The following is a 14,328-nucleotide window of genomic DNA, read 5'->3' on the forward strand; positions in this document are numbered from 1 at the left end:
CAATACTCACCCGCCAGACCCTGGGTGTACAGGAGCTGCCGCAGCCTCGCCACCTCCTCTTTCAGCTCCCTGATTAACCTGGCGTTTGGATCCTCGTTAATGATGGCGTTACATTTGATCTGTTTGGCGCGGTCGGCATACCTGGAGACCAGAGTATAAATCACAGTTTTACCTCTGTATATCAGAAGGTGGAGTCATTCCTTCATGACACAGTCACATACATGACATTACTTATACTGATCCGGACCTACATCCTGTATTATACTCCAGAGCTGCACTCACTATTCTGCTGGTGGAGTCACTGTGTACACACATTACATTACTTATCCTGTACTGATCCTGAGTTATATCCTGTATTATACTCCAGAGCTGCACTCACTATTCTGCTGGTGGAGTCACTGTGTACACACATTACATTACTTATCCTGTACTGATCCTGAGTTACATCCTGTATTATACTCCAGAGCTGCACTCACTATTCTGCTGGAGGAGTCACTGTGTACATACATTACTTATCCTGTACTGATCCTGAGTGATATCCTGTATTATACTCCAGAGCTGCACTCACTATTCTGCTGGTGGAGTCACTGTGTACATACATTACATTACTTATCCTGTACTGATCCTGAGTTATATCCTGTATTGTACTCCAGAGCTGCACTCACTATTCTGCTGGTGGAGTCACTGTGTACATACATTACATTACTTATCCTGTACTGATCCTGAGTTACATCCTGTATTATACTCCAGAGCTGCACTCACTATTCTGCTGGTGGAGTCACTGTGCACATACATTACATTACTTATCCTGTACTGATCCTGAGTTACATCCTGTATTATACTCCAGAGCGGAGGACTTACCGGAGGGTACTCAGCGTCTCCTCGTAGTTTATATCGGCCGGGCTGAGGGCGGCGATCATCGCAGTACGGGAGTTCCCACCTGCAGAATAAACCCTTTCATTACCACTAATCACACGTGAGTTCATTCATTCATAACCGCAGATATAAACAGTCTATAAACACTGCCCGAGTCCCTATGATAAACCCTCAGGGTAATGTGTGCAGATTCATCACACTCTTGGAAATCTGCTCAGACACTTGGTTGCATGCCGGATTATTAGGGTGAATACCGCATTACAGTGCCGGATTATTAGGGAGAATACCGCATTACAGTGCCGGATTATTAGGGAGAATACCGCATTACAGTGCCGGATTATCAGGATTGCCGCATTACAGTGCCGGATTATCAGGATTGCCGCATTACAGTGCCGGATTATCAGGATTGCCGCATTACAGTGCCGGATTATCAGGATTGCTGCATTATAGTGCCGGATTATCAGGATTGCCGCATTACAGTGCCGGATTATCAGGATTGCCGCATTACAGTGCCGGATTATCAGGATTGCCGCATTACAGTGCCCACATTATCAGGCTTGCTACAATATAGGGCCGGATTATAAGGATTGCCACAATATAGGGCCAGATTATCAGGATTGATGGCGTATTATTTTGCCAGATTATCAGGATTGATGCCGTATTATTTTGCCGGATTATCAGGATTGATGCCGTATTTATAGTGCCGGATTATCAGAATTGATGCCGCATTACAGTGCCGGATTATCAGGATTGCCGCATTACAGTGCCCACATTATCAGGATTGCCACAGTAGAGGACCGGATTATAAGGATTGCCACAATATAGGGCCAGATTATCAGGATTGATGGCGTATTATTTTGCCAGATTATCAGGATTGATGCCGTATTATTTTGCCGGATTATCAGGATTGATGCCGTATTTATAGTGCCGGATTATCAGAATTGATGCCGCATTACAGAGCTGAATTATCAGGATTGATGCCACAGTACAGTGCCGGATTATCAGGATTGATGCCGCATTACAGTGCCGGATTATCAGGATTGATGCCGCATTACAGTGCCGGATTATCAGGATTGATGCCGCATTACAGTGCCGGATTATCAGGATTGATGCCGCATTACAGTGCCGGATTATCAGGATTGATGCCGCATTACAGTGCCGGATTATCAGGATTGATGCAGCGTAATAAAATGCCGGATTACAGATTAGGGTTCTGATCCCTCCGCTCACACAGACTCACCCAGATTCTCCTTCAGCAGCCAGGTCAGGGCCGAATCCCGATAAGGAATAAAATCAGATTTTTTCTTCTTCGATTGCTGAAGAAACAGGATTGGTTAAACTCGTTACCGCGGTGGAAAGCCCCGCCCACACACGCCATGACATCACGAGCCGCATACTTACACGTTATCGTCCATCTCCTCGCTAGGTGACACGCAGCGTTAGAGAGAGACAGAGGTGAGACATGTAGACTGTCTAATATATCACAAACAGTGACCGCCCGCAGCTTATAATAGTGCCGGAGCGCTACAAGAGGAGCAGCAGATATCAGCACTGGAGACGTGATAAAGTTGTGCTCATCGGGGAGGGGAGGGGGTCTACCTGTCAATCATCTCATTCAACACTACAGTCAGCCTCTCCCTGCTCTAAATGGCACGGGAACGGACAAACATGGCGGCACGCGACCGCCGCAATACAACTTTTACGCAACTAAATTTTAAGATCAGGGTGAAAAATCCGGAAGGCGGACAGCGCCGCACTCACCATTTCCGCCAGCGCCGAGATGACCTTCCCCAGCGTGGTCAGCGACTTGTTAATGTTTGCGCCTTCCTGCAACATGATAAAACGTACAGCTGTTCTCTCCCCTCTTGGTGACAGTGACTCCCCCTGGTGGGGGGCAGCGGAATGACAGCTGAGAGGTCATACAGAATACGGCTGGCCACACACACGGACATGGTCTTACCCATCACCCACCTTCAGACGAGTCCCTTTGGCTCCTGACGAGTCGGCTCGCTCACTTCCGGCTAAATCCACCAGACTGATCTTACTGACCTGTGACAGCGAGGACAAAGATCATAAGAAACGGGCTCTGTGGTGGCTGAAGTCCCCGAGCTCCGCCTCCAGCGCTCACCTTCTCTGTGTCTAGGTTGGTCATCTCGTCGTGTCTCTTCTGAGTGAAGACGATGGTGAAGACGGCGTGCGAGCGGCTGCTGGTCTCATTCATGTTGGTGGCAGCGACGGTCCTGTGGGGAGGAGACACAGAGGGGGTTGTAGTGAGGACGCGTGACAGGCACGGTGGGCGGTTGCAGTGTGAGGACGCGTGACAGGCACGGTGGGCGGTTGCAGTGTGAGGACGCGTGACAGGCACGGTGGGCGGTTGCAGTGTGAGGACGCGTGACAGGCACGGTGGGCGGTTGCAGTGTGAGGACGCGTGACAGGCACGGTGGGCGGTTGCAGTGTGAGGACGCGTGACAGGCACGGTGGGCGGTTGCAGTGTGAGGACGCGTGACAGGCACGGTGGGCGGTTGCAGTGTGAGGACGCGTGACAGGCACGGTGGGCGGTTGCAGTGTGAGGACGCGTGACAGGCACGGTGGGCGGTTGCAGTGTGAGGACGCGTGACAGGCACGGTGGGCGGTTGCAGTGTGAGGACGCGTGACAGGCACGGTGGGCGGTTGCAGTGTGAGGACGCGTGACAGGCACGGTGGGCGGTTGCAGTGTGAGGACGCGTGACAGGCACGGTGGGCGGTTGCAGTGTGAGGACGCGTGACAGGCACGGTGGGCGGTTGCAGTGTGAGGACGCGTGACAGGCACGGTGGGCGGTTGCAGTGTGAGGACGCGTGACAGGCACGGTGGGCGGTTGCAGTGTGAGGACGCGTGACAGGCACGGTGGGCGGTTGCAGTGTGAGGACGCGTGACAGGCACGGTGGGCGGTTGCAGTGTGAGGACGCGTGACAGGCACGGTGGGCGGTTGCAGTGTGAGGACGCGTGACAGGCACGGTGGGCGGTTGCAGTGTGAGGACGCGTGACAGGCACGGTGGGCGGTTGCAGTGTGAGGACGCGTGACAGGCACGGTGGGCGGTTGCAGTGTGAGGACGCGTGACAGGCACGGTGGGCGGTTGCAGTGTGAGGACGCGTGACAGGCACGGTGGGCGGTTGCAGTGTGAGGACGCGTGACAGGCACGGTGGGCGGTTGCAGTGTGAGGACGCGTGACAGGCACGGTGGGCGGTTGCAGTGTGAGGACGCGTGACAGGCACGGTGGGCGGTTGCAGTGTGAGGACGCGTGACAGGCACGGTGGGCGGTTGCAGTGTGAGGACGCGTGACAGGCACGGTGGGCGGTTGCAGTGTGAGGACGCGTGACAGGCACGGTGGGCGGTTGCAGTGTGAGGACGCGTGACAGGCACGGTGGGCGGTTGCAGTGTGAGGACGCGTGACAGGCACGGTGGGCGGTTGCAGTGTGAGGACGCGTGACAGGCACGGTGGGCGGTTGCAGTGTGAGGACGCGTGACAGGCACGGTGGGCGGTTGCAGTGTGAGGACGCGTGACAGGCACGGTGGGCGGTTGCAGTGTGAGGACGCGTGACAGGCACGGTGGGCGGTTGCAGTGTGAGGACGCGTGACAGGCACGGTGGGCGGTTGCAGTGTGAGGACGCGTGACAGGCACGGTGGGCGGTTGCAGTGTGAGGACGCGTGACAGGCACGGTGGGCGGTTGCAGTGTGAGGACGCGTGACAGGCACGGTGGGCGGTTGCAGTGTGAGGACGCGTGACAGGCACGGTGGGCGGTTGCAGTGTGAGGACGCGTGACAGGCACGGTGGGCGGTTGCAGTGTGAGGACGCGTGACAGGCACGGTGGGCGGTTGCAGTGTGAGGACGCGTGACAGGCACGGTGGGCGGTTGCAGTGTGAGGACGCGTGACAGGCACGGTGGGCGGTTGCAGTGTGAGGACGCGTGACAGGCACGGTGGGCGGTTGCAGTGTGAGGACGCGTGACAGGCACGGTGGGCGGTTGCAGTGTGAGGACGCGTGACAGGCACGGTGGGCGGTTGCAGTGTGAGGACGCGTGACAGGCACGGTGGGCGGTTGCAGTGTGAGGACGCGTGACAGGCACGGTGGGCGGTTGCAGTGTGAGGACGCGTGACAGGCACGGTGGGCGGTTGCAGTGTGAGGACGCGTGACAGGCACGGTGGGCGGTTGCAGTGTGAGGACGCGTGACAGGCACGGTGGGCGGTTGCAGTGTGAGGACGCGTGACAGGCACGGTGGGCGGTTGCAGTGTGAGGACGCGTGACAGGCACGGTGGGCGGTTGCAGTGTGAGGACGCGTGACAGGCACGGTGGGCGGTTGCAGTGTGAGGACGCGTGACAGGCACGGTGGGCGGTTGCAGTGTGAGGACGCGTGACAGGCACGGTGGGCGGTTGCAGTGTGAGGACGCGTGACAGGCACGGTGGGCGGTTGCAGTGTGAGGACGCGTGACAGGCACGGTGGGCGGTTGCAGTGTGAGGACGCGTGACAGGCACGGTGGGCGGTTGCAGTGTGAGGACGCGTGACAGGCACGGTGGGCGGTTGCAGTGTGAGGACGCGTGACAGGCACGGTGGGCGGTTGCAGTGTGAGGACGCGTGACAGGCACGGTGGGCGGTTGCAGTGTGAGGACGCGTGACAGGCACGGTGGGCGGTTGCAGTGTGAGGACACGTGACAGGCACGGTGGGCGGTTGCAGTGTGAGGACACGTGACAGGCACGGTGGGCGGTTGCAGTGTGAGGACACGTGACAGGCACGGTGGGCGGTTGCAGTGTGAGGACACGTGACAGGCACGGTGGGCGGTTGCAGTGTGAGGACACGTGACAGGCACGGTGGGCGGTTGCAGTGTGAGGACACGTGACAGGCACGGTGGGCGGTTGCAGTGTGAGGACACGTGACAGGCACGGTGGGCGGTTGCAGTGTGAGGACACGTGACAGGCACGGTGGGCGGTTGCAGTGTGAGGACACGTGACAGGCACGGTGGGCGGTTGCAGTGTGAGGACACGTGACAGGCACGGTGGGCGGTTGCAGTGTGAGGACACGTGACAGGCACGGTGGGCGGTTGCAGTGTGAGGACACGTGACAGGCACGGTGGGCGGTTGCAGTGTGAGGACACGTGACAGGCACGGTGGGCGGTTGCAGTGTGAGGACACGTGACAGGCACGGTGGGCGGTTGTAGTGTGAGGACACGTGACAGGCACGGTGGGCGGTTGTAGTGTGAGGACACGTGACAGGCACGGTGGGCGGTTGTAGTGTGAGGACACGTGACAGGCACGGTGGGCGGTTGCAGTGAGGACACGTGACCGGCACGGTGGGCGGTTGCAGTGAGGACACGTGACCGGCACGGTGGGCGGTTGCAGTGAGGACACGTGACAGGCACGGTGGGCGGTTGCAGTGAGGAAGGACACGTGACAGGCACGGTGGGCGGTTGCAGTGAGGAAGGACACGTGACAGGCACGGTGGGCGGTTGCAGTGAGGAAGGACACGTGACAGGCACGGTGGGCGGTTGCAGTGAGGACACGTGACCGGCACGGTGGGCGGTTGTAGTGAGGACACGTGACAGGCACGGTGGGCGGTTGTTGTGAGGACATGTGACCGGCACGGTGGGCGGTTGTAGTGAGGACACGTGACAGGCACGGTGGGCGGTTGTAGTGATCGGACACAGGGGTTACTCCCGGACATTACCTGGCCTTGTTCCCGCAGTCCATGAGGTCAGCGATGTCATTGTAGGAGGTGACGGCCAGCTTAGACAGGTCCTCCACGTAGGGCCCCATGATCGGGTGCTCCCTCACTCTCAAGTTTCCTTTACTCTTTGGGCGGAGCAAATCACGGACTCGCTCGCAGTAAATTTCCATGTAGCTCACCTGGCGGTCCAATGAGAGAGCAGCATAATAGTAACATATATATACCCCCACCTATATACACTATAGACCCCCAACTATATATTATATACACACCCCACCACACCTGTATATACTATACATCCCCTCTTCTATATACACACCCATACATATATACTGTGTGCACGAGGGGGGGGTATACATTAGGGCTGGACAACTAATCGAAAAGTAATCGAAACTCAGCGCAATTAATCAACGTCATCCTGCGAATTTCGGTTTTATCAATTATTTTCTCCGGGTTTAAACTACATCTGCATCTTCAGGACGCAGATACGGGTGAATCCAATGATAGAGCAGAGAGCTGTGAGGTCCCTGCTCCACCATTCACTATGTATCACTGGACACGAGAAATCGTCAACGCGCCTGTCTGTGCCGAGCCACATATATTATCATGCACTATTGGGGGCAGCTGTGGGGGCCGCCATGGGGGACATTATACTAGTTATAGGCCTAGTTATAGCCAGTTATAGGCCTATTATACTATGTAGAAGCAGCTATGAGGGCATTCTACCGTGTGGAGGCAGCTATAGGGACATTCTACCGTGTGGAGGCAGCTATAGGGACATTCTACCGTGTGGAGGCAGCAATAGGGACATTCTACCGTGTGGAGGCAGCTATAGGGACATTCTACCGTGTGGAGGCAGCTATAGGGACATTCTACCGTGTGGAGGCAGCTATAGGGACATTCTGCCGTGTGGAGGCAGCTATAGGGACATTCTGCCGTGTGGAGGCAGCTATAGGGACATTCTGCCGTGTGGAGGCAGCTATAGGGACATTCTACCGTGTGGAGGCAGCTATAGGGACATTCTACCGTGTGGAGGCAGCTATAGGGACATTCTACCGTGTGGAGGCAGCTATAGGGACATTCTACCGTGTGGAGGCAGCTATAGGGACATTCTACCGTGTGGAGGCAGCTATAGGGACATTCTACCGTGTGGAGGCAGCTATAGGGACATTCTACCGTGTGGAGGCAGCTATAGGGGCATTCTACCGTGTGGAGGCAGCTATAGGGGCATTCTACCGTGTGGAGGCAGCTATAGGGGCATTCTACCGTGTGGAGGCAGCTATAGGGGCATTCTACCGTGTGGAGGCAGCTATAGGGGCATTCTACCGTGTGGAGGCAGCTATAGGGACATTCTACCGTGTGGAGGCAGCAATAGGGACATTCTACCGTGTGGAGGCAGCTATAGGGACATTCTACCGTGTGGAGGCAGCTATAGGGACATTCTACCGTGTGGAGGCAGCTATAGGGACATTCTACCGTGTGGAGGCAGCTATAGGGACATTCTACCGTGTGGAGGCAGCTATAGGGACATTCTACCGTGTGGAGGCAGCTATAGGGACATTCTACCGTGTGGAGGCAGCTATAGGGACATTCTACCGTGTGGAGGCAGCTATAGGGACATTCTACCGTGTGGAGGCAGCTATAGGGACATTCTACCGTGTGGAGGCAGCTATAGGGACATTCTACCGTGTGGAGGCAGCTATAGGGAAATTCTACCGTGTGGAGGCAGCTATAGGGACATTCTACCGTGTGGAGGCAGCTATAGGGACATTCTACCGTGTGGAGGCAGCCATAGGGGCATTCTACCGTGTGGAGGCAGCCCTAGGGGCATTCTACCGTGTGGAGGCAGCTATAGGGGCATTCTACCGTGTGGAGGCAGCTATAGGGACATAATACTGTGTGGAGGCAGCTATAGGGACATTATACTGTGTGGAGGCAGCTATAGGGACATTATACTGTGTGGAGGCAGCTATAGGGACATCATACTGTGTGGAAGCAGCTATAGGGACATTATACTGTGTGGAGGGCAGCTATAGGGACATCATACTGTGTGGAGGCAGCTATAGGGACATCATACTGTGTGGAGGCAGCTATAGGGACATCATACTGTGTGGAGGAAGCTATAGGGACATCATAATGTGTGGAGGAAGCTATAGGGACATCATAATGTGTGGAGGCAGCTATAGGGACATTATACTGTGCGGAGGCAGCTATAGGGACATTATACTGTGTGGAGGCAGCTATAGGGACATTATACTGTGTGGAGGCAGCTATGGGTCATTATACTGTGTGGAGGCAGCTATAGAGGCATTCTACCGTGTGGAGGCAGCTATGGGTCATTATACTGTGTGGGGCAGCTATAGGGACATTATACGGTGTGGAGGCAGCTATAGGGACATTATACGGTGTGGAGGCAGCTATAGGGACATTATACGGTGTGGAGGCAGCTATAGGGACATTATACTGTGTGGAGGCGGCTAAAGGGACATTATACTGTGTGGAGGCAGCTATAGGGACATTATACTGTGTGGAGGCAGCTATGGGTCATTATACTGTGTGGGGAGCACTGTGGGGGCAATATACTATGTGGGGGTAGTGTCAGGGGGTATATTATATACAGTAGTATACAGCAGGCTCAAAGGATAAATATTAACTCAATGGCGTGAAATGCAAATAGGGGCGTGGCCTAAATAATCGTTAATCAATCATAATCGGGGTTACAAGTTCAATGATTTTACACCATAATTGCCCGGCCCCAGCACAGGGGACACATTTCTTACCTCCACGGAGTATGACAGATGTGGACTTTTATTTTCAGATATTCTGGCAAACAAATCTTCACATAACTACAAAGAAAGTGGGATTAGTAATCTGCCAAAAACACGCATGGACTAATACACAGAAAATATGTATGACCAGGACTAACCAATCAGCTCTACTCCTCAGATTATTCCCCGCACTACCACTACCCCACAACGAGAAGCCCCAAAAATTAATACTCCCATACTACCCCCTCTACTACATACAATATCACCTCCACACCTGATAATACCCCCATACTACCCCCTCTACTACATACAATATCACCTCCACACCTGATAATACCCCCATACTACCCCCTCTACTACATACAGTATCACCTCCACACCTGATAATACCCCCATACTACCCCCTCTACTACATACAATATCACATCCACACCTGATAATACATACTACCCCCTCTACTACATACAGTATCACCTCCACACCTAATACCCCCATACTACCCCCTCTACTACATACAATATCACCTCCACACCTGATAATACCCCATACTACCCCCTCTACTACATACAATATCACCTCCACACCTGATAATACTCCCATACTACCCCCTCTACTATATACAATATCACCTCCACACCTGATAATACCCCCATACTACCCCTCTACTACATACAGTATCACCTCCACACCAGATAATACTCCCATACTACCCGCTCTACTACATACAATATCACCTCCACACCTGATAATACCCCCATACTACCCCCTCTACTACATACAGTATCACCTCCACACCTGATAATACTCCCATACTACCCCCTCTACTACATACAATATCACCTCCACACCTGATAATACCCCCATACTACCCCCTCTACTACATACAATATCACCTCCACACCTGATAATACCCCCATACTACCCCCTCTACTACATACAATATCACCTCCACACCTGATAATACCCCCATACTACCCCCTCTACTACATACAATATCACCTCCACACCTGATAATACCCCCATACTACCCCCTCTACTACATACAATATCACCTCCACACCTGATAATACTCCCATACTACCCCCTCTACCACATACAATATCACCTCCACACCTGATAATACTCCCATACTACCCCCTCTACCACATACAATATCACCTCCACACCTGATAATACTCCCATACTACCCCCTCTACCACATACAATATCACCTCCACACCTGATAATACCCCCTCTACTACATACAATATCACATCCACACCTGATAATACATACTACCCCCTCTACTACATACAGTATCACCTCCACACCTAATACCCCCATACTACCCCCTCTACTACATACAATATCACCTCCACACCTGATAATACCCCATACTACCCCCTCTACTACATACAATATCACCTCCACACCTGATAATACTCCCATACTACCCCCTCTACTATATACAATATCACCTCCACACCTGATAATACCCCCATACTACCCCTCTACTATATACAATATCACCTCTACACCTGATAATACTCCCATACTACCCCTCTACTACATACAATATCACCTCCACACCTGATAATACCCCCATACTACCCCCTCTACCACATACAATATCACCTCCACACCTGATAATACTCCCATACTACATACAATATCACCTCCATACCTGATAATACCCCCATACTACCCCCTCTACTACATACAATATCACCTCCACACCTAATACCCCCATACTACCCCCTCTACTACATACAATATCACCTCCACACCTGATAATACTCCCATACTACCCCCTCTACTACATACAATATCACCTCCACACCTGATAATACTCCCATACTACCCCCTCTACTACATACAATATCACCTCCACACCTGATAATACTCCCATACTACCCCCTCTACCACATACAATATCACCTCCACACCTGATAATACTCCCATACTACCCCCTCTACTACATACAATATCACCTCCACACCTGATAATACCCCCATACTACCCCCTCTACCACATACAATATCACCTCCACACCTGATAATACTCCCATACTACATACAATATCACCTCCATACCTGATAATACCCCCATACTACCCCCTCTACTACATACAATATCACCTCCACACCTAATACCCCCATACTACCCCCTCTACTACATACAATATCACCTCCACACCTGATAATACTCCCATACTACCCCCTCTACTACATACAATATCACCTCCACACCTGATAATACTCCCATACTACCCCCTCTACTACATACAATATCACCTCCACACCTGATAATACTCCCATACTACCCCCTCTACCACATACAATATCACCTCCACACCTGATAATACTCCCATACTACCCCCTCTACTACATACAATATCACCTCCACACCTGATAATACTCCCATACTACCCCCTCTACTACATACAGTATCACCTCCACACCTGATAATACTCCCATACTACCCCCTCTACTACATACAATATCACCTCCACACCTGATAATACTCCCATACTACCCCCTCTACTACATACAGTATCACCTCCACACCTGATAATACTCCCATACTACCCCCTCTACTATATACAATATCACCTCCACACCTGATAATACCCCCATACTACCCCCTCTACTACATAAAATATCACCTCCACACCTGATAATACCCCCATACTACCCTCTACTACATACAGTATCACCTCCACACCTGATAATACTCCCATACTACCCCCTCTACTACATACAATATCACCTCCACACCTAATACTCCCATACTACCCCCTCTACTACATACAATATCACCTCCACACCTGATAATACCCCCATACTACCCCCTCTACTACATACAATATCACCTCCACACCTGATAATACTCCCATACTACCCCCTCTACTACATACAATATCACCTCCACACCTAATACTCCCATACTACCCCCTCTACTACATACAGTATCACCTCCACACCTGATAATACCCCCATACTACCCCCTCTACTACATACAATATCACCTCCACAACTGATAATACATACTACCCCCTCTACTACATACAGTATCACCTCCACACCTGATAATACTCCCATACTACCCCCTCTACTACATACAATATCACCGCCACACCTGATAATACCCCCATACTACCCCCTCTACTACATACAATATCACCTCCACACCTGATAATACTCCCATACTACCCCCTCTACTATATACAATATCATCTCCACACCTGATAGTACTCCCATACTACCCTCTACTACATACAGTATCACCTCCACACCTGATAATACCCCCATGCTACCCCCTCTACTATATACAGTATCACCTCCACACCTGATAATACTCCCATACTACCCCCTCTACTACATACAGTATCACCTCCACACCTGATAATACCCCCATGCTACCCCCTCTACTATATACAGTATCACCTCCACACCTGATAATACTCCCATACTACCCCCTCTACTACATACAATATCACCTCCACACCTGATAATACTCCCATACTACCCCCTCTACCACATACAATATCACCTCCACACCTGATAATACCCCCATACTACCCCCTCTACTACATACAATATCACATCCACACCTGATAATACCCCCATACTACCCCCTCTACCACATACAATATCACCTCCACACCTGATAATACTCCCATACTACCCCCTCTACTACATACAATATCACCTCCACCTGATAATACCCCCATACTACCCCCTCTACTATATACAGTATCACCTCCACACCTGATAATACCCCCATACTACCCCCTCTACTACATACAATATCCCCTCCACACCTGATAATACTCCCATACTACCCCCTCTACTACATACAGTATCACCTCCACACCTGATAATACTCCCATACTACCCCCTCTACTACATACAATATCACCTCCACACCTGATAATACCCCTCTACTACATACAATATCACCTCCACACCTAATACCCCCATACTACCCCCTCTACTACATACAGTATCACCTCCACACCTGATAATACTCCCATACTACCCCCTCTACTACATACAATATCACCTCCACACCTGATAATACTCCCATACTACCCCCTCTACTACATACAGTATCACCTCCACACCTGATAATACCCCCATACTACCCCCTCTACTACATACAATATCACCTCCACACCTGATAATACCCCCATACTACCCCCTCTACTACATACAGTATCACCTCCACACCTAATACCCCCATACTACCCCCTCTACTACATACAATATCACCTCCACACCTGATAATACCCCCATACTACCCCCTCTACTACATACAATATCACATCCACACCTGATAATACCCCCATACTACCCCCTCTACTACATACAATATCAACTCCACACCTGATAATACCCCCATACTACCCCCTCTACTACATACAGTATCACCTCCACACCTGATAATACCCCCATACTACCCCCTCTACTACATACAATATCACCTCCACACCTGATAATACTCCCATACTACCCCCTCTACTACATACAATATCACCTCCACACCTGATAATACCCCCATACTACCCCCTCTACTACATACAGTATCACCTCCACACCTGATAATACCCCCATACTACCCCCTCTACTACATACAATATCACCTCCACACCTGATAATACCCCTCTACTACATACAATATCACCTCCACACCTGATAATACCCCTCTACTACATACAATATCACCTCCACACCTGATAATACCCCCATACTACCCCCTCTACTACATACAGTATCACCTCCACACCTGATAATACCCCCATACTACCCCCTCTACTACATACAGTATCACCTCCACACCTGATAATACCCCCATACTACCCCCTCTACTACATACAATATCACCTCCACACCTGATAATACTCCCATACTACCCCCTCTACTACATACAATATCACCTCTACACCTGATAATACTCCCATACTACCCCCTCTACTACATACAATATCACCTCCACACCTGATAA

The 14,328-nt window shown here is 51.6% G+C and overlaps 1 protein-coding gene across 5 annotated transcripts in view; it reads right to left on the bottom strand.

Annotated features, from left to right (window-relative positions):
• KIF1C (kinesin family member 1C) overlaps positions 1–14,328 on the bottom strand; it is an 87,966-nt gene that overhangs the window by 5,598 nt on the left and 68,040 nt on the right. For all 5 annotated transcript variants that reach the window (XM_075847348.1, XM_075847345.1, XM_075847346.1 and 2 more), the window contains 8 exons: positions 9,355–9,420; positions 6,575–6,753; positions 3,005–3,116; positions 2,848–2,925; positions 2,638–2,703; positions 2,117–2,192; positions 862–940; positions 11–141 (listed from right to left, as the gene is read on the bottom strand). In XM_075847348.1, coding sequence (XP_075703463.1) covers positions 11–141; positions 862–940; positions 2,117–2,192; positions 2,638–2,703; positions 2,848–2,925; positions 3,005–3,116; positions 6,575–6,753; positions 9,355–9,420 — 787 coding nt within the window. The remainder of the gene's footprint in view (positions 1–10; positions 142–861; positions 941–2,116; positions 2,193–2,637; positions 2,704–2,847; positions 2,926–3,004; positions 3,117–6,574; positions 6,754–9,354; positions 9,421–14,328) is intronic.

Source organism: Rhinoderma darwinii (assembly GCF_050947455.1).
Source record: "Rhinoderma darwinii isolate aRhiDar2 chromosome 3 unlocalized genomic scaffold, aRhiDar2.hap1 SUPER_3_unloc_2, whole genome shotgun sequence".
Taxonomy (NCBI): Eukaryota; Metazoa; Chordata; class Amphibia; order Anura; family Rhinodermatidae; genus Rhinoderma; species Rhinoderma darwinii.